This window comes from Lichenostomus cassidix, chromosome 8 (genome assembly GCF_008360975.1).
Source record: "Lichenostomus cassidix isolate B80296 chromosome 8, HeHo_3.0, whole genome shotgun sequence".
Taxonomy (NCBI): Eukaryota; Metazoa; Chordata; class Aves; order Passeriformes; family Meliphagidae; genus Lichenostomus; species Lichenostomus cassidix.
In genome coordinates this window covers 23,046,409-23,070,817 of record NC_139489.1, presented here as the reverse complement: position 1 = coordinate 23,070,817, position 24,409 = coordinate 23,046,409, and the positions used below count along the sequence as shown (strand labels likewise).

General features: G+C 42.6%; 1 protein-coding gene across 2 annotated transcripts in view; it reads right to left on the bottom strand.

Moving 5' to 3' along the window:
* Positions 1-24,218, bottom strand: part of ATF6 (activating transcription factor 6) — a 71,631-nt gene extending 47,413 nt beyond the window's left edge. For both annotated transcript variants that reach the window (XM_085068367.1, XM_085068368.1), the window contains exons 1-10: positions 24,069-24,218; positions 23,897-23,961; positions 22,270-22,357; positions 21,857-21,951; positions 21,250-21,379; positions 20,815-21,021; positions 18,117-18,337; positions 12,558-12,743; positions 12,061-12,152; positions 1,017-1,160 (exon numbers count right to left, since the gene is read on the bottom strand). In XM_085068367.1, the coding sequence (XP_084924493.1) occupies positions 1,017-1,160; positions 12,061-12,152; positions 12,558-12,743; positions 18,117-18,337; positions 20,815-21,021; positions 21,250-21,379; positions 21,857-21,951; positions 22,270-22,357; positions 23,897-23,961; positions 24,069-24,138 (1,298 nt within the window). In that variant the 5' untranslated portion in view covers positions 24,139-24,218. The remainder of the gene's footprint in view (positions 1-1,016; positions 1,161-12,060; positions 12,153-12,557; positions 12,744-18,116; positions 18,338-20,814; positions 21,022-21,249; positions 21,380-21,856; positions 21,952-22,269; positions 22,358-23,896; positions 23,962-24,068) is intronic.
* Between the last annotated feature and the right edge of the window lie 191 nt (positions 24,219-24,409).

Sequence of the window (24,409 nt, the reverse complement as noted above, 5' to 3'; positions counted from 1 at the left end):
AGCCTTATTTATATTTCCCTCCCTTTCCCAGCTTTCTCTCCATCTTCATCTGCTTCTCCTGTCTGCTGCATCTAGGACTGATAAAGGAAAATATGCAGCAAAGAACTCACAGCTTGCCAAACCCAGGGTGAAACAGTGAAAGAAAAGGAGGTACAGGCACGAGCACATCCTCCTAAGAGAACCACTCTACTCTTATGCCCCACAGGTCATGGTCTGAAATGTACCACATAGGATACAGAGCCCTCACCATGGCTACAGCCTTAAAATGCTCCTGATTTATTGCCTTCTTTCTGCATGGCAAAATACATTAGGGCTTTCTGCACATCTGTGCCTGGCTTTGTTCAACCAGCCAAAACACTCTACTGGAAAGGGACAGTCTAATAGGATAAATCTTGTAAGGGGAAAACATGAGCTGTATTAGCCAGACTTCAATCTGGAGACAATTATATGTTCACTTACACGCTGCATGCTCGAGATCTAGGAAGCCTGAAAGCCAGTATTTAATGAAATAATGGATAAGCACAAGGATGGGCTCAGATGGACTTTTTTTAATGAAAAAGTACAGTGCTAAGCGTTCTTAGTCGTGAACTTCCTCAGTCTTCTCTGGAGCAGCTAAGAAAATAAATACTCCAGCTTGAAAAGTAAGAAGACACAGATAATATGACAAATATCACAACTATGCAAGCTAAAATACAGACCAGTCGAAAAAAGCAAACAGATGAACTGAAGAAGATCCTGAAAGTCTCAGTGACATGCACTTGTGGATATTCTCTCTTCCCTAACACTGTGCAGCACAGCCACGTGTACACTTCTGAGGCTCTGTAAATTGGGTACTCTTGGAGATAAAACACTGTATTCATTTGAAAAGCAAACTGAGCAGCTTTCAAAACCCTGTGTTTAAATCAGCTATTCTGTAAAAGCAGCAATGGCACTGGCCAAAAGGTGAGCAAGGTAGTGAGAACTACAAGCACCACTGCCCTCAGCCACCCAAAATCTGTTAAAAGCCTTCATCTTACCTATCAGTCTTCTCAGGAATGATGCCCTCAGGTATTTTCTCAGCTGTGCTGGACTCCTGGCCAGCTGAGAACTCCAGAAGATTTCTGGTCCGGTGGTTAGAAGTCACAGTGGAATCAACTCCATTGGGATCCTTTTCAAAAACACTGGAAAACATAATTAACATAGCAAAATGCATCACACATAAGGGGTCTGCAAGGCACCTTACTGTAAGGCAATAAATAAACTTCTCAGGTGGAGAAGTTTCTGCTGTTACATTACATGGATAAGGTTTATATCATATCTAATATAAAAAACGGATGTTTTGTGCCATTATAATACCATTGTTTGAAGAAGCAGCAGTCAGAAAAGCAAGTCTGTTCTCTTTTTCAGTTTTAATTATTTGAAGGATTTTGATGCTCTGGTTTTCACATTCCCCCGCATACGCTTCACCTGATGAAATTAAGAACACTATGCTTGTAGCCCAGGTCTACAGGCATAAGAAAATCACCTACATTCAAATCGAAGCACTCCGAACTTAAACTTTCATCAGCCTCAAAGTAGAATTTACATAGTTTATATGAATACAATATGTAAGGAAAACTGAGCTATCAAATTCCATGCAGCTGCAAGTCTGGAATGTTATGCCAGACATCTACCAGAACTGTACACAAACTTAAATATGTTCAATTCTACTTGGATTTAGAACAACTGGCAGGGCAAAAAGCCCCATTGGCAGCAGGCTGTGGTGCCAGACAGCAGACTGGTGTGTGCTTGCATGGATTGAAGGCTCCTGGCCTGGAAGCTGCTCAGCCTGCCAGCCATGCAGCACAGGAGTGTCTGTGCTGCTCCCCATGCAAGGAGAGGCAGCAGCACTGCACACGTGAGCTGCAAACACAACCACACAAGTGCTGTACCAGATCTGCACCCCCAGTCAGAAGGGTGAGTTACAAGGGAGAACTCCGGAAAGCACAGAAGGAATACTTCAGTTTCTCCTCTCCAGAGGGTGGCTTTCCTCTTTCATAACATGGTTGCTTCCTGAAATATGCATGTTTACAAACCCAAGTCCTAACCTTCTTGGCTGACAGCAGCAGAGCCTCACCAGCGGCAACGCAGCGAAAAAACAAAAATGCAACAAGCCCCCAGCACGTCGATGAGATCTTTGCCATTCATGCTGATCACAGCCCACAGAGTACATTTTAATTCATGCCCCACCCCTCCAGTGCAGCAGAGCATAAATCCTGCAGGGGAGTATTTCCTGGTTTTACATGGCACCACTTTGCAACAGGCAACAAATACAAATAGAGACAGGCAAAAACTAGCAGGGAGAGCAGATGAAATGCTCCACAGCTAAGCAGAAGGCAGACAGAATTGCCTAGAAATTCCTTCTCTTTTGCCAACACTTTTGCACTGCTGTTAGTAGTAACCCAGGTGTCCCTGTGAGTAATTGTGTGATGTTCTGAACCACAGGAGTCAGGACAATCCTAGACCCAGACTGATGTTGCTTTGATTGCCTCCTCTCTCCCAGGTTTCTAGGCAGCAGCACGGAATGAGGGCAGCAGAAATGCTACAGGCTCTGCTTTCACTTGTGCCAATGGGCAGAAAATACTTACAGTTTCCTTACTGCCTTTGTACACTGATATCCAAACATCTCATTGCTTCTGCTGCATGGAAAGCTGGATGGTTTATTCATAATCTCCTATCAGGCAACACCAGGCCTATCCAATTTTACAAAAACAATCTCCACTACATACTAGGTTTTATGAGATCACATTTCTTCTCTGCCAATGAAAGCATCAGCACAACTGGCAGTGTCTCAAGCCCATGAACCAGAGCTCAAAATCTAAGGCTGATGCTTAAACAGATGCCTCACGTTCCTGCTGGAAGCTGCTCACCTGTGAAATGCCTTTACTCTACTTAATGTGGAGTCATGACAGCCAGAAGTACATGATAGTTTATTCACTAGACCAAGAATATCCCTCAGAAGATCTGAAAGTTGTCAGCTGTGCTGCAAATCCTTTCTCCACAGCCTCAAGGGTATCAGCCATCCAGTGTGTTGCTGGACCTCCTGGATCTGGTGTTTCAGCCTATCCTACTTCTCTCCTTTCCTGTTCAAAATGACCCATGGAACTGGAGAAACTTTCTATGTGACTATTTAGATAGAGTTGACAAAAATCTAAGCAGAAGAACTGTAATAAATCTACATTTTCCATGATGCTTCTTCCTTCCTATTTGTCTCATTCTGTAAAAACGATTCTTGTTATTTCAGGCTCCAGCTTGGCAAGGTGAAGTGTCACATACAACACATTCCTACTGCAGTTCACTCTGAACTCTGAACAAGAGAGAAATCCAAACCAAGGATAAAGACACACACTGCTCCACAATCACAGCTAATCTTCCGTTTTTGTGACCAAGTTGTTTTAGCTACACACCCATTCTAAACCACATACACCTCACTTTATTGCATCAGCTCTAGAAGAGAGGAAATGTTTATTTTCCCTCTTCTCAAGTGCAAAACATCTTTATCTTTTCATCAAAAATCAGCTGAGTGTGGCATGTTTAAATCCGAAAGAAGATTTCTTCAGCAGCAAAAGACAAAGAATAGAGACAAAGAATAAAGTATGTTTTGCCATTCTTACAGGCATAAAGCATGGCTCTCACTTCTGACAAAATGGACACCAACTCCAGAACAAAATATGATATTAGGCTATTTTTTTTCCAATGCCCTTTCCTTTATCAGAATTGTTATTTTTCTTTTGAAGCAGTGCTAGCAGCAGTTTCTGCTACATGGCCCACATTATTCCCCCCTTTCCCATTCTTTTTCTGGGATTTTGAAGACAACTGAAAATTTCCTTCTCAAAGTTTTGAATATATCTGAAAAAAAACAGGCAAAAAAAGCAAAAACAAAAATCCCCTTTGGTGCTCCTGTGGTTTGTGGCAATGACCCAAAACCAAAATAACTTTCATTTCAGATAAGGAAAAGCCCCACAACTTGAAATACAGCCCCACTTCCACCTTCTAATTACTTAGGGAATTTTGTTCGTTTTTTCCTCATCTGAACAGAAGATGTTGTTGTTCTGTTGTATCATTTCTTCCTCTTCCCTTCTCCCACGAGAGAACACTAGTGAAGTTTGTCTATAAATAGGGCTCCATCTTCAGGAAACAAATAGGAGAGGATGTGCAGGTAATGGTCCAAATCCTGCAGCTTCTCCAAGACCTTTCCTTGCCAAGTGGGTACCAGGGGGTCTGAGACAGGGTATCAGAAATACTCTTCGTTCGACATCTCAAATTAATATGGGGGAAAAAGCATTAGGAACAAGGAATCCCTTCAAGCAGCTGGGATGAGGATGGACCTCTCCTGCAGAGCTGCCTCTGGAAACATCTGCCAACCTGAGGCATGCTGAGCTTTACAAGTGCCAAGCAGAACAGCAACAATACAAGCTGCAACAGGAAGGGTTAACAGAGCAGATCCCAATACTGTGACACTGAAGAGGAAGTAAATATTGGGCATTTAAAAGCATCAGGCAGAAGAGACTAGAAAACATGAAAGAGAAAAGTAGACAATCCCATTCAGTGGGAAGAAAGCTTCAGAAAAACACTGTTTTCAACTAAGATATCAACAGCTGGTTTAAGAACTGGTTTAATATGACAGATGGCAAAAGCATGGACAGTTTTTTCATCCTGTTGAGTTACAAGATGAGAATTTGGAAAAGGAAGAGCACTTTGGCATACCTGCCCTGAGCAAGACCTACTATTTGCAAGAACCGAGTTACTGCCCCACTTTAAAAGTCAAAAAAGACTGAGAATTGGCTTTACTGGACAAGACAATCTTTTAGAAGTTGGAATCTCTCCTGTTTGGCTCACTCACACACCTGGGGTGCCTAGCAAGGCTTTGGAGCCTGCATTTGGACATCCCAGATACCATGAGCATGAAAGGGTTTTCACAAGCCACAAACACCCTGTCCAAGCTGGCTGAGCTCTCGGGCTTGTTTCAGATGCAAAACCAGATCCAAGGAAAAAAGCAAGAACCACAAAATACTTCATGCAGATGTTTGTTCAGAAGTGTAGATAAATTTGATTATAAGAGGGAAAGAAAAGCAGCACCCCTGCCATGGTTTCTCCAGGCATTCAACAGCACCTGATATTTTAGCTGTATTTTTACTTCTTTGGTTTGAATGTCAGTTTGATAAATGTGAAAGCAAGTCCTGCCAGGAGCCCAAACTAAATTTCATTTGTGCTTCTGGCTGAACAAATCCTGTGCACTTCAAGTTTTGAATACTGACATTTAAGTTGTACAGTAATTTGTAGACGAAAGCCAACAGTGATATCATAACAAAGAGTTTTCTGGGGACAGAACCATCTCTGAGCATGAGCTGGGATGTTTCCAACAAGCTAAAGTTGACAATGCAAGGAGACACCAACCAAAGACCTCGTCCTCTTCCTAACTGATTCCAGACAAGGCTACCATAGTGCCAGACACTCTCTGGAAAGTATTTCTTGTTCCTATTCCCAATGAGTGCACCATCTGCTGACAGCAAGGCTCTGCCTTCTCCTGAGGGCTGGGCTGGAGAGAGGAGCCCAGCCTTCTTCCTCTGCAGGGAAAGAGGAGCAAAGCAACACAAAGTGGAGGGATGATCTCTGTGGTTCTGTTGTGTTTTGCACGCTTTAAGAAGCAATTTATTTTTAATAAAATCTCTGGCAAAGAAAGGAAGAAAGCAAATATTGACACCCAGAGGACTTTTTTTTGCTTGGAAAACTCTATAGCATTATCTGGCCCTTATTGCCAAAGCTTGTGGCTGTGATCAACAAAGGAAGGAGGAAGGAATACCTTTCTGCTCCTACAGTTGTAGCTTGTGAGAAAATCAAAGGTATCCAATTTTATTTAAGCAACAACCCACCAAGAGAGGTACTGAAAGGTCTGGAACCTAGACCTAAGTTCAATTTACACAGCCTGTCCTTTTCCTCTTGATTTCTCCCTCTGTCCTCAAGAAGAAACTACAACACAAGACCAAAGGTGTGCTGCAGAAGCAGTTTTTTACCTCTGGGCCATCTCCAACACAAATGTACACTCAACTCAGCACTGAAACATATTTTTCCAGTGTCACAAACATTAAATTGAGCTTTCTGTATTACAAGTGTTAAGAGCCACAAACGTCTTCTGATGCTTCTGCTGTTTTTGCTAAAATATCCAGAGGGCTTCATTTTTCCTTGGCAGCCAGAGGACATGGAGCTGGCTAACATGGCACATGCGTCATGCACCCATGTAAAACCGTTTTTTCTTCACATTTCATCAGTTCCTCTCTGCTAGTGTGTAAGAAATTAACAGGCATTTGACTGTCATCATTTGTATGTAGGTTTATTACATATCACAATTAAGCCTATCAACCTCCTGAAGACATATGTGAGGCTGCTGAGGCTTGCAAAAAGCAGAAAACCAGTCCTTTTCTATCCTTTACCAAGTGCAAAAAAAGCCCAGGATTGGATGGACTGAGAAAAAGAAACTGACCCTGCAGTACAGCCCATGGTCTGTGGTTCTCTGCTCTCAGAACATCTCTATGAGATGCTTCAAGCAGTCAGGGCAAGTTTGGGGTTCCTCTTCCATTCCTCCTGCAAGCCATTGATGGTGCCAACTAACCTGCCCCACTTTGCCCTGGAATGGAGGGAAGGAGCACACACAGAGTCAGGAAAGAACTGACAAGGCAACAAACTAATATAAGGCAAAAATAATACTGTGTTTGAGTTGTTAGTCACTACCCTTCATTTTGGGCAGGTGCCAGACACATGGCTTTAGTCTACTTAGCACATGTTATTCAAGAGGACATTTGGGATGTTTTTGAACATGCCCATGACACTGCTTGGGGTGACCTGCCAGGGCAGCACTGAGGTGACTCCAGACCACACAAGGTTGGAAACCTTGGCCTGGCTGCTGTGGGTGGGATGTGCACTGACAAAGCTCAGCACACAGCACACAGCTCCAACATCTCTGCAGCAGCTCAGCACTTGCTGCATGTGATGATATGGGAACGAGGTCAGCTGCTTTGCCCACACACAAAATGCTCCTTATAAGGGAAGTACAACACTATTTCTCTAACTTTCCAACATCCCATCACTGAGCTATCCCTACTCTCCTGCTTGCCATAAAATGGGTCTGCCTCTTTCATCAAGGAGTGCAGCATAAAGTCTCACGCAACAGAAAACTTGCACAAAACCACTGCTGAATGCAGCAGGCCTCAGAATAATCCTGCTCTCCCACGCAGCAACTCAAGATTGCTCAGCTTGAGTAAGGGCACTAGACCATAGCGACACCAATACAGGTGTTCTTTATGGATGGTACTGTCAGCAGCCCAGATCCTTCATGCTCCAAAAGCTTAGCAGACCCCAGTAGTGCTGGCCAGCACCCTGCACAGTAGGTGGGATGCTAATCTGGGTGCTGCTGAAAGACTTGTGTTTTTATTACTTTATCCTTACAAGCAGCACATCGTGATAGATGGCAAGCTGAACAATCCTTGGGCAATTTCTTCATTTTTAGTAAAAGATGATTAATTTTACCACTTCTGGGTTTTTTTTTTCCTGTTTGTGCTACGAATTTAAGAAACGAGACACACCCCTAAGTCTTTCAGGAATCAAAAGTCACTGCTTCTTCATTTGCTGTACTCTATGACAACAGCAGACAAATCACAGCAAGCCAGGCTGGTGTCTTTCATCTGCAGACTGCTCAGTGGTCTAAATTTTTAATAGATTATTCAGTTTCCAGGATAGTCCTGGAAAGTAGAAGAAAGCCCATCAGGACACCCTAGAGAGGAGCTGCACTGAAGTCTCTACAAAAGGCCAACCATTGCAGTGCAGCTGCTTGAGATCAACAGGACACCAGAGGCTTTGAAGCAGAAGCAGCTTTGCTGAGCTGCATCAATCACCACCTCAGTCATCCTCCGCCACAAATGCAGCTTTCTTTATATCACCAAGTTTGTTTTCCAGTTTGAAAGGGGTTCCAGCCAAAGAGAAGTTGCCAACTTGTAAGAAAACTAAAAATTAATAATACTAAAAAAGTATCATACTACCATGTCAAACCTCCTGTTCTAATCGCTTTGCAAATCTGCCTTTCCTCTCTCCAGTTTCATATTGTAATTTGTTTTCTGTTCACTACATGTCTAAAATGGTACTTAGGACACATTCTGGCTGGCTGACTTCTTAATAAATGCTCTAAGACTACTGCTAGGTGACAACCACCATGTAAGCTTTAACAGACGGATTACGGGGAAAAAAACCATATTTTGTAGCCAAAAGAAATGCTACAGCCACCAGCAAATACCTGGCTTCCATGCTTTGCTGCTGCTATCCTAAGAGATGTAGAAAATTTATCTTTTGCATCTTCTGTGACATTCTCCTTTCCCTGCTTTTTATACATTAGTTGGGTTATCTTCCTGCAAATATTTTACTATCACATGCAGGATTTGCATTAAAAAAACCAAAACAACACACAAGACAGTTCATATTCAAATGAGAACAAGGAAGAGAATCAAAATAAAAATATTCCCAAAATAAATACATGGATTGTTTAGACTAGAACATGTGCTTAGTTTCCATTTGTTTCAACCTTGTTTGCGCTTGTTTAACACATTTTCAGATCTGGTTACTCTACAAGCACAGTCCAACACAAACGTGGAAATCAAAGAAGGAAAAAATGGCATGTAGGAGCTGCAATAATTTGAAAATGACCAGATTTCATGTTGTAAGTGCTAAAAAACCAGCCCAGCTAATTAGCTGTTTCTCAATGCCAGAAGTCAGCCGTGTCTCAGGGATGCCATGCCAGCTGGGAATGTGACCAACAGCACAGAAGGCACATGTGGAGGCAGGAGAGCCTGGCTCCCAGGGATACCTGCCTCCAGATGCCCTGGTTCCAGCTGCCAGCCCTGCTCTGTGCCAAGGCCTGTGTGCTCACTGCCTTTTGTGCAAACACCACTGGTTGCCAATTCCTGTCTTGCACCTCACGGAATGCAAGGCTGGGGCAAGGGAGTGACCTCTGCAACAAACTGAATCAAAATGTACCCTTTTCCCTTCACACACCTCACCAATCACTCTTAAATGATAATAAAGGGAAGTTTTTATACATGTTGGATCCAAAGCCAAATAATTCACAAAGATTAGAGAATAGTTCACTGACACACAGATGGGAAATTCCTGGGCGCCTTTCTTCTAGCATAAAACAAGCAGATAAAATAGAAACACTAATAGAATTCCTGCTGAATTACTTCTGCTTTTAATAATTGAAAGTTTCGGTTTTCAATACAAAGCAGCAACAAACCCAAAAGAGTTTAGTAACACAGTACAACCTAATGCAGAGTTACCACTAACTCCACACAAGTCACTTTCACATCCTCAATTCACACTGCTGTTCAATTTATATTTAATTAGACTTGCATTCTTTTTTTAGAGATACCATGGTGCCGTGTCCAAGACTGAAGGATGTTCTGAAAAGCTTGTTGGTAATCAAGCAGACTGGACTGCACTCTCCCTCCAGTGTTTTCAAACAGATTTCTAGTGTCACCAGGCCAGCTCCCCTCCCAGACTTTCACCTCCACCCCCATATTTCCAAGTTCAACATTACAGATTACCCCCACACATATCTGTCAGCATGAAAAAATGTGTCAGCAGAATAATTTTATCTGCTAAACTTGTTTGCCAAGGGCTGCCACATCCTGGACTGCTTCCCATCATCTTAAAACAGCTGAACAGCAGTCTCGGAGTCCTCCATAAACCTCACAATTTCAAAGTCCGCTACAGAATTTAGGGAGTGAATTTCCCATGATTTTCCTTTTTTTTTTGGATGTCACTCTCTCTTTGCAATGGTTCATTGGTTTTAAGTAATAAAATATGCACTGCTAATATGTTTTAGTCAAAACATCCTGAGCTCAAATGCTGGCACACCTCCATTCAGGCGGGCAAGTGAAATGATTTCTTACATAGAAAAAATGGCAGCACAAGGTTTCAGAACATTGCACAGAAATTAGATATTCCACAGTTAGCTAATCCGGGGGGGAGTGTTTTTGCTGGACTATAAGGTAGCATGGATATTATCACAAAAAATTACTTATTTCTGTAAGAAGTTGCAGGGACTGAAAAACAGTGCATATATTGGAAGCTTCTGTTGTTAAGGACATAGCAGAACAGCAATCCTATCATGTTTGTGGAGCTACCATTCAGTGATACCTATACAAAAGGAAGAAAACCTCTATGGAGGAGTGAAATCTAAAGAAATGGTTTGTATTTCCCACATTCTGGCTCTTCTAAAGAGCATTGCACAATCAACATTCATACCACCTTGATACAGCCTAGGATTCTAATTGCAGTGCAAGCATTTTTTCCGCTATGGAGAAAAAAAAAAAGCAAACAGAAAGAGTAATTCCTTACAAATTTGCAATTACATTTCTCTTCATTGCCTAAATCCAGTACTGATGCAAACCACCTGGTTCAGGCACAGCAGTTCCACTGGCATGCTCAGCTACTGCACTGGCCAGGAACAGTCAGACATCCAAGGATTTCTTTTTGCTTTATCTACTTTATTAAACATCAAACACGTCAAGAAGTTAACCCTGTCACATTCCTATAGTTGCTGACTGTTGCACAGAAATGAACACAAGGTGACCTTTTGGGCTGCTGTGACAGCAGTGCTTTGCTATCAAGCTCAACACCTTACTCATTCCTGGGGTAGGGAAGGGAAGATGCCACAGGAAATTCAGAGCACTGTGCTAGAAGAATTCCCACCCATCTCTGTGTTTCCAAGCCTTTCATCACTACCAAGAGTTTCATGCATTCCATCATCTCACTGTAATGCAGACACAAGTAAATTTTCCCTCAGCTTCAGAAAGATGACTGGTTCTAGCAATTATCACTAAGTGTTTCTCTCAAGTGAGTAGCAATGTTTGAAATGCAGATGGGATGTACAAATCAATTCCTTAGTATCTGGAAGATGATTTTTCTGCCTGATAGTCAAAAATGACAATACAAACCCTAAATACACTTAGAAGTGGTCTACCTTAACATTATCCATATCAAAGTAAAATTATCAGCTGCATTTCTCTTCCCGAGACAAACAAATGCAAATACTTCAAAAGCTATTTCAGCTTTAGCAAATTTTCTAGTATTATTAAAAATACAAAATACATTCTAAAAATTTATCACAGTCAGAAACAAAGTCTTCCTCCATATTTATCCCACCCCATTCCTTTAGTTTGACTGGGGTTTTGAGGAGAAATGGAGACACTGCTGACTGGGAATTCACTGAAATATTATCCCCTTTTGAAAAAGCAAACAGCTCCATCTAAAAGATCTTTATGTTCCAAAGCCAAGTTAAATAGACAGGTATGCGCAAGAAGTATTTCTGTATGTTCTCCTTTCTTCCACGGATTTCTTTACAAAATGCGTGGGAAGAAATGCAGCTTTTCCCTGCTGCTCTCTGGCTGCTATGCCCTACTGATAAGAGTTCAAACAAGAGAGGTTTCTGATTACCACTTCAGCTAATCAAGGAGGTGGCACAACCACTTCACCAGACCTGGAAAACAAGCAATACAGGGCTTACACTGTAATGAGGTAGACTGCAGCTGGACACATCTAAGGGTCAGGATTGCAAGGCATGGAATGTACAGTGGGATTTATGAGTATTTTGAATACTAAAGCAGCTACAGGCCATAGCTACTGAAATTAGCACAGATATGAACGAGCACATGAGCTCTCCTAGTCTGACTTTTTTTCCTAAAAGGATTCTAAACACAGTTCTTAATCTCTGCAGGTATAAATGGAGCAGACAAACTGCTGTATGCTGCACTGATCAACAAAATGCCAAACCAAGAGAAATTAGAAGTACAAGATCTAGCTCTTATTGCCAGGAGGATTGCAGAAGAGGAACAATTATACAGATGCATCTTCCCCTAGGCAGGAGGAAAATAAAGGATAGATTTCACATTTCAAGCTCAAGGCTTTAAAACACAACACTGCCTGTTATTAATGATTCCAATAAAAATCTCAGGACAGTAAATTTGCTATGCAAAGAGGAACTTCTAGGCAGCTTACCTCAACGGACCATAATTCAACATTATAAAGGCCAGTATCACCATCACACACAGAGTCCTTCTCTTTGGAGATGATACTTTGAGCTTCTGGTTCTAGACAGCAAAAAGAAAAGACACTGAGTAAAACAGAGGCACATATATTCAGAGGTATGTCAGAAGCAAAATACACCAAATTATACTTGCTTTTTAGATCTATATTTGCCTAATTATGTATTAATATATTCCCGAACAACTTAAAAATAAAACTTTGCTTTATACACTGTATTCAACTTCTATCCAGTGCAATCTTCAGAAGCACCATGAAGTAAAGAATTAAAGGTCTACCAGATAATATGTCAGCTGTCCTGACCTAGAGTTGTGAAAATCATGCTTGGAATGGGATGCTGGGCTAGAAAACCTCCAAGATCTTCCAGTCAACACTTCCACAATTCTGTTCTAGCACCTTCCACCTGAACAACTGTCTTTATATACAATCAGACTTTCATCACAATCTCTTACCTCTAATACCACTTCATCCAGCTGCCTCTTCAGTGTGCTGTTTTCTTTCTTGAGTTTCTCATTCTCCAGCAAGGCTGCCTCCAGCCTGGCCTCCAGTCCCAACATGTATTCCTTCTTCTTCTTGCGTGACTGAAAGGCTGACTCACGGTTTTTGATCATGCGCTGCTGCCGCCTCAAGACATTGACCTGAACAGACAATACACAGGCCTGTTAACAATCCACAAAAGTAATTCCCTTTCATACAGAATTTCTGCTTTTCTACTTTGTCAAAAGTCTGCAGGGATAGTTTTCCACACTCTGCTTCCAGTGAGCTGAAATGGTCAGCACAGAGGCACCTCTGGATCATGGCACAGCTCTCAGTCATAGCTCATGGATAAGGGAAAAACAGGTCCTGCACTGTCTTGGTTTCCTCCTGCATTCTCAGTCTTCCTTATGCATAAGTATGTGTTTTGTACACATATCCTTGAGCAGCAGCTTGATTTGATCAATCAAATCACACAGACAAAAAACACCCATTTTCAGGTCCGCAAGACACCAAGAATATCTTTCATCTTCATTTTACCTTCATTTTACAGGCTACAATCAGTCACCTGCTTTCCTAACAGGAAATTTCTATGGTTTTCCAGTCTGTCCTGTATGGAAGCTATTTCCACACTGATTACACTTGCTTCTGTACCTTTTCCAGATCTGCTACAGAGTTTTTGAGATTTCAAATAGTGTTGCAGATGTCAGACTGCATGTCCTATGTGTGTCAAGCACTTACATGGCAGTTTAAATGCACTCCCTGGGCGCATCTACACTGACATTTTAATTCACACCAGGAGTGTAGCTTGGATTCACATTTCCTGATTGTCCCACTAAATGTGCTTTGGGTTCACATCACAGAACAGTCTCTGAGAGCACACAAACTGGATTCCTTCGGGATGAAGCTCAACCAGCAAACATATTCCAAGAGAGCGCATAATTCACTCTAACCACTAGCAGGCATTCAGTCTGCAAGACCAGACTGGGACAGTTCCATCCTCCCCATCCTCCAGCAGTCCTAATGACTGATTTTTTTCCCAAGCAGGAACACTCCATCATCTTTTACCACTTACTCATTTTGTGGTTTGCACTGAGTGGGACGACCCAGACCGAAAGCATCTTGCTGCTGACAAGGATAACTATGATGGATACTGCAGAACTATACAAAACTACTTGAAATCCCAGGTTTAAGCACCAGTCTGTTGATTTCCTTTCTCTCACAGATTAGCAACTCTATTTTCATTAAGAAGACTTCTATCACATTATTAAGCTACAACTGGATGTGCCTTAATGACAATTACATCGACAGATAACTGAATGCTCTTATCTTACACAGACCTGAATATCCTTCAGTACCCACCATCACATGTACTGGTGTAACCTGTATCTCTCACAGCAGGAGCATTGAAGAAAAAAGATGAGAACTATTCCAGAAGTATTATTCTTGGGGAAAAAAATAAATTCACATAATAGTAACATTAACTAATTCAGATCTGAGTGCTCAGTTAAGGTTCAGCTGTGTAACCACAGCTTTCCAATTCTCTCCTTGTATCTACCTGCACACAGCCAAAATGTTGTTCAGGGCACTGGTGTCTGCAAAAAAAAGTGGCCACAAGCTGTTTGAAGACAACATTCTTCTTCATGATGCTGCAGTCTGGTGACAAAGATGAAGAAAACATGCTACAATGCATTACCATTCTGGGCTGCCTCCGTGTTGGTCTAATTGCTTTTTATAAAGATCATTTATTATATGTCTAGTCTGCTGCCACCAACAAAAGTCGGTGGAAGTGAAGCTGTTTGTACTTATTCCAGTTTCTCTCTTTAGCAGGGAGTGGAGAAGGAAAAGATTTTAACATATTTTCATTAACACTAAGCTTTGTCTAGAATTTTTTAAGTACTACAACATTTAACATAAAAAAGCTTCTGCAGACATATAAAAACCAAACCAAAAAAAAGATTCAGGCTAGCCAAGAACTGCAGTATATAGAACACACCAATCTGGGGCCAGGATCACTTAAACTGTTCAGAGATGAAAAAATAAGGAATGAGTTCATGCAGCAGCTTTGGCTCAAGTTGTGCGCTATTCCAAACAAGGAGTTCCATTCCCCTTTTTAAAAAGAGGTTTTGCATCACGAAGCCAAAGAGAGAAGGCCAAATTGTTTACACCCATTCTTGTTTGCAGACCTGCTCAGGATTATTCAGTATTATTACTGAATAGCTTTTAATTACATGTCTGGAACCTCTGGCAAATCTGCGTGCTTCCCTGAAGAAAAAGCAGTGTTAGAGCACCAGGGCAGTGTCTGGACATGAAGAGCACACCCTAAGGTACATCTGTCACTGTTTCAGAGTGACAGTGACTGCCATCTACATTTTATGTGGTATTTGTCTAGACTGCCCTCCTTTACTCACAGTTCTCCAAATGCCATGAGGAACAGCAGCTCTCCCCAGCCTGATTCAAGGTACTCTGAGCAATAACTGCATTTCAGTCTATGCCACACCAGTTACACTTTGACTCATTTTTTAAGCTTGCTTAAATGAAATCCAGTATCTGTGTCCTTGAGTTATTTTGCTTTAATTTACAATCCCTAAAACAGTTTAAGGCTCTTGGTCAACCCTCCAGCCCTTGCCTGGCTTTTCTTGGGGAACATGCCACAACTGCACCCCCAATCCCACCTAAACCTGATGCAGGAAATGGAAGGAGCTGTGTGAGTGAAGTAGTGCAAGAATGCTGAACCTGGAAGCAGAATGACAATCAGCATTAAACAGCTGGCCTGGCACCAAGATAAACATTCCCCCTGCTTAAGCACTTTGATAATCAGGAAAGAAAGGAACTAATTTATAATGTCAGTCTGCTTGAGCAACATTGCTTTGCACAATTGCTGAACCAAGATTAAACATAGTAAATATTCTGCTAACTTCTTTGTAGCTTCCAACTTTTTAAGTTGTATTGTATTAATTTTCTGCTCAAGACAGCAACTTCTGGTTCTAAGGAAACACAGACCATAGAGGGAGAACATTAGCATTAAAAACAATCAGTAATCAGTGACACAACTTCTGCTTTCTGCCTTTGAAAAATAGCACAGATACACACAAAAATGCTGTAAATATGGAGGACTGGAAGGTTCATTGCAAGCCTTTGCTTCAAACAACACTAACTAGACTCAGATTGTCCTCTGTCTTCAGAGGTTTTACAAAGAGTCATGCACTTCACAAATAAACACTACTACCTCAATTTACTTCCAAAGAAAACTCAATTCTGAGCAAAATTTAACCTCCATTCCAACACAAGCTGTACTTCTAGAAGTAATAATGTCTCTCATACTCCAGAGAGTTTTTTGTACACATGCTGGGAAAGTTAACAAAGAGCTGAAAGTACAAACCATTCAACTCTGCATTGGCTGGCTTCTTACCTCAGCTTATGAAAGCTGCTGTCTTTGAAGAAGCATCTTTAATGCAGGAAGACAAAATATTTGCAAGGTTTTTTTGTTCTTATGGAAGTCCTGGGTTTTCTTGTCTCTAACTCAACAGAACACAACTTGCCTAATGAGTTTGTTGGAGATGAGTATTATACAATGTACAGTACAGAAAAGAGGATTCTTCAGTAGAAATCCACACTTATGCTGAAGTAGTTTTGCATAATTAGTCTTTTCTTGATTTTCAATATTCTGGCGTTTCCCCATGGCTGGTAAGCTGCACACAATGTGTGCCACCAGGACACACAGGGCCTCATGCCTACAGCTTGCCATCAGCCCATCCTGGTGTAATCCACTGGAAGTCTGAGTGTTAAGCTAACAGTTTATCCCTCCTAAACCCAAAAGAAAGTCCTGCAGTGTTTCTTTTTATCCTGCAACATCTGCTTAGATTAGCAAACAAAAACACGTGTTACAGAGCTCAAATGACAGCTCCATCTGCATGGCTCTGAGCTCCACATATGGTGTCCAAGGCAGTTGGGAGATGTTTTAACCCTGCTGGCACCAGGTGCATCCCAAAACATTTGTTCTTTCTCAAAGCACTGCTTCACAGTGCCAAAGAGCAACTGCAACTGTTTTTTCGTGTTTTAACAAACACAGGTAAGATGTGCAGCATTTCACAAGTCTTAAAACTGCCCTTTTTTGGGTGGAAATACCCACACAACCATCCTTCATTACAAACACCTGTTTGTTACCCCAGCTACACATCTGAGTACTGATGTCATGGATGTGTCCATGGAGTATGACAAAAATAAAGTGCTTTTGTCAATTAAACCTTATATTCAGGCACTGGCAAAGTGCCATGCTAGCCCTGCCTGCAGGGAGTCACAAATCCAATGACTGCTGGCAAGTTTCTTGAGTTAACTTTGCATGACAGGGAAATATCATTTAAAAATGCAGCACCCTTAACTGCTCTGCCTGCTGACAGACCTTTGGTGGCTTCTTGTACATTGAATATCAGGTTCCCACTGTACTCTGTCTGCTGAGCTATTTGTAGCACAATATTTTCAGTATAACATGCAGCCCACACACAAATATGATTAATGAGGAAAATTTAACATCAAGCATGCGAGGCAATTCCCAGACACTAGGAAACCATACTGCAATGTCCCTCCAAAGAAACTGAGAAACAGGCTTCCCACTGCTTTTGGGAAACAGTGACCTGCACTGCTAAGAAGAAGGTGACTATACAGCAAAATTCCATGTGTTCTCACCAGTGTTTTCTCCCTTACACTGAGATATGCTCAGCTCCCAACTGTGCTTGGAATACTACACTGGAGAACAGCACTCAGTTTTAAAGCCACAAACAAGAAGCTTTGGTCCTTTCCACAAGCATGTCTTCTCTGGACAGCAAAATGCAATCAAAGCAGCTCCAAATTACTAGGAGCTAAATCAAGTCAACACCCAGCTTGCTAGCTGGTTAAGATGTCTAAGCTGAACGGGAAAAAAACCACAGACACATTTCAAAAGCTACTGTTTACACCTACTGCTTACTATGGAAAAACTTACTTATTTGCACTGTATTTGTTGAGAGCTTAAACCTCTTCCACTCACTACATGATCAAAAGTGAGCCTGCAGAGATTAGGATCATATGGAACTCAGTAACTGAAGTTTCTAAAAATCATGAGTAAAATCTGGGGAGATAAACGGGTATGGAAAAAGAATTAGGCATTAAAATTTCCAATTCATCTACTTCCAAAGGAATGTTCTTATTATGTGCATTAGAAAAATGATTTAGTAGTAACCAAAAATCAGCTATATTAAATAGTCCTGTATGTAAGAGAGCTCCAGCCACTGAGAGCTCGAACTTGAGAAGACAAGTGATGGAAAGTATGTATCAGCACTGTCTTCTGCCACTTCACTTGCACATCAGGTCAACCAGCAGGTATTAACCTGCTCCTCCCTGTTCTGTGCTAAATTCCCTGTTTATTGTTGGAAATACTTTTAACAGTTTTCCTGAGACTCTGAAAGGACCTGGTAGGTAGGCAGGTAGATAGGTAGGTATGTAACTGAAAGCTGTGTCCAAGCCTTGGTTAGTGTCTATCCCACACAGTCAGAACTTACATCCAGCCCCATGGCTGGGGTGGTGCTTTGAAGCAAGGGCTTTGTCACGGGGATTTTGCCGCTGGTTGAGCCATTCCCAGCAGTTGCAGGCAGTGCATTCACCGTGTGGTTCTGAAGTGGGGTGGCACCTCCAGTGACAGCAATGACTGGCTGGGAGGCAGGAAGCACCCCAGAAGCCTGGAGCTGTACCACAGCGGGCTGGGGGAGCACCACAGATTGACCTGGAACACAAGAACCAACAGCAGTGTTCAGCATGGATGAAACTGATCAGTACACCACCACTTTGGAGGGGCATATTGATATCCTCTCCTGCTGTGCACAATTTATCTCAAATGCATTATTATATCCCACAGAATAGGAATGGCAAAAAGAAGTTCTAAAGTTCACAGGACTCTTAATCCATCTTGCAAACCAAAACTACACATACTAAAGGGATCCAATAAAACCAGCTCTATCCCAAAAGCTCTTAAAAGTTAATAAAATTCAACACTTGTTATATACATTACTCATTTCAGTATTGCTCACTCTCGAAGCACTCTGAACAACTTTTTCATAGAGCTTAGCCAACTTACCTCAATCCTCCTTCTCCCTTTTGTCCCTACCTACTTTATTGCTGTATTCAATGGAAAACTTACTACACAGAAGTGACTCATACTACACAGAACAATTCAAACTAGCAGAGAGATGGAAGATGAAAAAAAAAAAAAACAATGCAAGTTACATTTTCAAAACTTATGATGGACCTTCAATTCACACTAAGACCACTTCTTTAGAAAAATGTCTTATGCAAGAAAGTTTATACACATGCTGAATAGAGCTTAAAGAAAAGCAGGCAGAATAAATGAGGTAATTTTGACAGAGTTTGAAATGGAATTAAAAACAGTCACTTCCAAGAAGTTTCAGTCCAACAACCACATTTCACTCAAGCAGGTGCTTGAGTAATATTTTGTTGTCTGAAAACACATTAACGTCTCTCTAATCCTTTGTAACAGGATGACCTCGCCAGCTTTCAGAAAGAGCACATTCCAGCTGAGCATGCCAACCAAAATGCACGACAATGCATTACAGCATTTATCCAGCCTTCTGGAAGGTGAAAAGTGAAATAGTTTACCTAGTGCCAAGATCTGTCACGTATGGGGTAAAATTAGACCTTCTTTTTTTGCAGACACAATCTTGAAGACATTATATTTAAGAGCCTTACATGATCAATTTGAGACTATTTCAACTCTTTTTTTAAGGTATAAAAGATGTGATGCTCTGAGATCATGCTATCTCCTTTAAGCTTCTATAAATGGGACTGTGAAAATACAATTTCTCATGCTCCTTTGAAGATAATGGCATTATTCCAAACTGGTAGCTCCAGCTTGTCATATGCAGGGGATTTTGACTGATGAAAAAAAGATTCTTATGGTTTTTGTTACGGAAGCTGCACAATAGAATTTTTAAACACACCATCAGTTAAAGTAAATGGAATGCATGGAAATACTTTCCCAAAAGTATTTCCTCTATACTGTCTCACAGAAACTACTGTCCTGACTTTTCTTCAGGGAAAAGGAGAAGCTGATCTTCAGAGTACTAGAATTATATCCAAAGAAATCCATATCCCCAGCATTCCTTATTCCAGATGGTATTTTATCAGCTGGAACATCAGAAGGGATAAGAATTAGGTCACACTGACTCCGCTGACCTGTGTTTTAAGCAGTTTAACAATCTTAGGCATGTTATAACAAATGTCAGCATCTCCACATTTGGCTGAACCCCTGATGGAAGAGACGTTAGTAATGGAGACATATTTTCACCATTGCAATAATTTCTAGATCTGTGCCCTTAAGAATTTGTCTCCTTTCCCTTCCATCCCTCAGTGCCTGTGCAATCAACCGCAAGGGACTGCGGCCATCAGCTGGTGAAACGAGCAACTGCAGCTGACAATTCCTGCAAGGCAAGCAGTGTCTCTACCGCCTCGGCTGGAGAGTGAAACAGTGCTTTGGATCCTGAAATAAAAGCTCGAGCTACCTCAAAAATCGGTTACAGGGTACCTGTAGGAATGAAAAATTATCAGGGGACAGGCAGTCACTTTTCTCTTAACATCAGCAACTTTTCTAATCTCTGACACAGCTCTCAATTTTTAGCAGATTTCACAACATTCTATTTAATGCTGTTTAGTGAGCTAAAGAGCTATAAACTCATGCTCCCACCATCCTGTGGTAGAGTTTCACATGGGTAAAAAAAAAACAAAAAACTTGTATCACCTCTCCCAAGCTTTCCAGCTTCCTTCAAGCCACCCTAACTGATTCTGCTGGATCTTCCTTTGGTTATGACAGAACAGCACTGTAATAACCTTACGTATCACCTGACAGTGCAGCAGAGCAGAGCAAAGCATCTGTACAAATCCTTCCAAATCAGCAGTTTTATTTCCACAGCTGCCAGTGCTCAGCACAGCCTCTGTCTTCCATTCCAAATAATGGAATTATATAATCCACTCTCTTCCATTCCACACGATGCCCATGTGAGTGCTGTTTCTCACATGAGAAGAGTAAGGCCATTTCCTCTGCCTAAAGCTTTTCCAATAAAGCATTAAGACCCCTTTTTCTCCTATTCATCCACTTTCATGCAGCAAACCTAACTTCATTCTATCAGCCATCCCAAGCAGACACAATGTCACCAGCAAGACCTGGCTCAGTCAAGACAATTCCCCTACCTTTAGGAGGTGCTGGCTGGATGTTAACAACTGGCTGATTTTTTGGCAGTGGCACAAGCGTGGGAAGAGTCTGAATAATGATAGTTTTAGCTGGGATGCCAATGTTAGCCTGAGCTTCAGGCACAGCAGGCAAAAGGGGTTTGGGCTGTATCAAAGGCCTGGCCACTGTCTGACCACACCTCTTCAGGCTCCTTGCAGAATTATTTGCTAGAAAAAGAAAAGGAGTCAGAATTAGACCAAAAGTCATAAAATACAGAATTCAAGCAATAATGAAGTGGCTTTTAATATTGAATATGATATTTGTTAAAAATAAACATATCTGACCAAATACCCAAGTCATAAATAACAAGATATCTAGTGTCTGTTAGTCAATAATTTGTATGCAAGACAACACAAATACCATCTATGGGGTAAAAGCAACTTTCTCTCTCATACCAGATCGAGAAGAGATGTTCACAGCAGGCTTCTTCCCTCCGTCTCCTTCAGGGGATGGAGGGCTTTTGCAGCTCTTGCTGTAGAGAGAGATCGGAGACATCTGGGAGCTACAGCTGAAGTCCATATCATCCTGCAGACAGATGGTACATGAGATTAATGCTTCAGAAACAGAGAGAAGTGTCTACTAGCAATACACAGTATATCTGCTTTTCATCACATCTGTGTGGCCGTTGCAGCCAACAGGAGAAAGGTTTTGTTCTGCAGTTTGATTCTGGTCAATGCCAAGTACCACTAAAAAAACCCAACAAGTACTTCTCCCAGTCAGCAGAACAATGGGAGGCAGAGGCCAGCAGCTGCTAGACTCAGAAGCCTTTAGGAGGCAGTTTGTTTGGCAACAAGGCTGATAAACATAGCTGAGGAAAGAGAGCTGAACATGCTCTTAATCAAATGGGTAGCAGAGAAGAGGTAAGAAAACACCACTGTTTTTGCAAAGGTCAGAAAAATAAGCTATTCCTCTTATGCCATGAATTTGGTCAGAAAAATAAATCACAGGAGTTTTTGTTTGTCAGAACTGTTGCTGTCTGTGTTACATGGGGTTTTTGCATACAGGCACATTCTGCACTGGAGAGTCCACAGCTGATGGTGAAGGGACCGAACAGCTGGACGCAGCTGGTGACAAAGGTTCTGTCTTCACGTTTGCATCTGCAAGAGGCAGGTAAAGACATTTTACTGCACAAGTTTTTAGCAATGGGATATCAGCAAAGACCACACTGCCCTACACCAGACATTTAATTCCTGAAGCAAGGCACAGCAGAAATCACAACGAGATTAAAGGTATTAAACAGCTTGGCTTGCAGGGCACCCCTCACCAGCTGCACCCATCCTACAGAAACACAGCATGATTCTCACCACAAACCAAAAGGCTGTAGGGCATCAGATAGTTCCAAGGGAGTTTTAACAGCTCACCCTTGTGGGGTAGGGGGAAAGATCAACACCTGCAAAATATAGAAGGTTAATTACCTGCATAAGCATGGCCTGTAATATTCCAAAGGTCTGAATCCCAAGACATCAAATCCAAATCAAACTGCAAGTTATAGAGATCATTGTCCTGAAATGACAATTCCGAAAAAGAGACACAAAAAGAAAGATACATTGACACCACCTGCCATTATATTCACATTCTCACAGCTCCAGAAAACAAAATTAACAGCACAACTATCAATCACTTCAGCTGCTTTAAGGTATGCAGAGATCAAAGTCCTTAAAGGAGAAATTCTCAACTGGAACACACAAAACAAAGCTTCCTTTAAACTCAGACCTGTAGGAAGAGGCAGGTCATTGCAAGATCATCACTAATTATCATACCCTTACTGATGAATTGTAAAGCAAAAGTTCTAAGTTCAGTCATTGAAACACCTCACATAAACCACAAGTTTTAGCAACTTGGCGCCATCCTTTCCCGCATCTGCCTTGAAAAATTTATTTAATGCTCTTCCACCATTACATCTCAAAGCACTTTACAAACAAAATCAGCACCAGGGACAGCTGACCAGCAGGAAAACAGACACAAGACTGATTTGTTCAAGACCTAATGAACAGCATGTATTAGGTCTCCCTATACTTGAATACAGTGATGGACACCAGTTTCCTTTTCCAACAAAAATCAAAACAAACAAACAGGCTAAAATCACTCCAAATGTATTATTTATCCTACGACCTTTAAAACAACAATTGGGGGGGTTTTCTCCCTTTTTTCTGCTTGTAAATCTGTAAGTCTCAGTTTCCTATGCAAATGTGGCACTTTTTAAGCACTTGCACAAAAAATACAAACATGACATACTCTGCTTATAAAAATATACAACTAAGATTTTCCTAAAAACTATCCTGCAAGTATATCTTTCCTTGCATTTTCAACTTGCCTTGTAAAGAGAGGCTCAAAGGTCCTGCAGACTGCATTGATATTAGTACTTACAAGAGAGAATGAAGAGAAAGCTCATCAGTGCACATTTACAGGAAGCATGACCAAGAAACCACAATGTGAGCTGTGCAGTAAGAGCCTTCACACAGGCAACTAATGCTGACCTGCTGACGGGTAATACTTTCCCCTTGTACAATGAGTCAGTGCCCACATTTTCTCCAGTGCCTGGCTGTACACCTGTAGAAATGCTCTTAAAACCTGAGGTTTACATTGGATAACCCAGGGGTTGTGCTGGAGGCGGGACAGGACACAGTGGGCAGAGAGAAGAACTTTGGAGAAAATCCTACATTAAAGGAAAAAACCAAGAAGAAACCTAATAGGCAAGGCGCTAAAGAAAAGCCTGGGTGGATGTAGGTGTAACATATCCATCCTTCTCCTCTCAGGCAGCCCTGCGGGGTTCACCTTCAGCGGGACAGTGACAACACCGCTCCTCCTCCGCGGCACCTCACAGCCTCACCCAAACTCTCTCCCCTCCCCGCTCGGCTCTCCGGCCGTGACGCCCGCAGTGTGTTTGAGCGATCGTTATCTCCAGCGCTGGCACAGGGTGAAGGCCGGGCACCGCGCTCTCCTGCCAGGCTGCTCCGGGGCTTCCCCGAGCCGGGCCGGGGCTCACACCGCCGGCCGAGCGAGCAGCCCGGTCCCCGCCAGCCCCGCTCCCTCGGTACTCACGTCGGGCTCGTCCCTCGGGGCCGCGGCGCCCAGCAGCTCGCTCAGCTCCTCGCCCAGCACAGCCTCTGCGGGAGAGACAACGGGCTCAGCGCCGGCCCGGCCCCGCCGGGGAGCTCCGCGCCGGCCCGGCCCGGCCCCAGCCCCGATCCTGGCCCCCCGAAGCCGCGCTCACCCCAGTCCAGGCCGCCCCCCGAGGCGGGCAGCAGCCCCGCCGGCTCCCACTCGGCCTCGGCCGCCGCCATCGCTTCCCCTTCCTCCCGAAACACACGTCTGCTTCCGGCAGGGCCCGCCCCGCTACGGCGGCTGCCCGCGGACAGTCGGCGGGGCGGGGCGCAGGCCGCGCGGGGCTTCCCCGGAGCTCTCGGTCTCCAGAGAGAGTGACAGAATCAGTGCGGTTGGGAAAGACCTCTGAGATCAGTGAGTGCGGCCTCTGACCAAACACCACCCTGTGAACCACGCCACGGCACTGAGGGCCACGTCCAGCCTTTCCTCAAACACCTCCCGGGTGGTGAT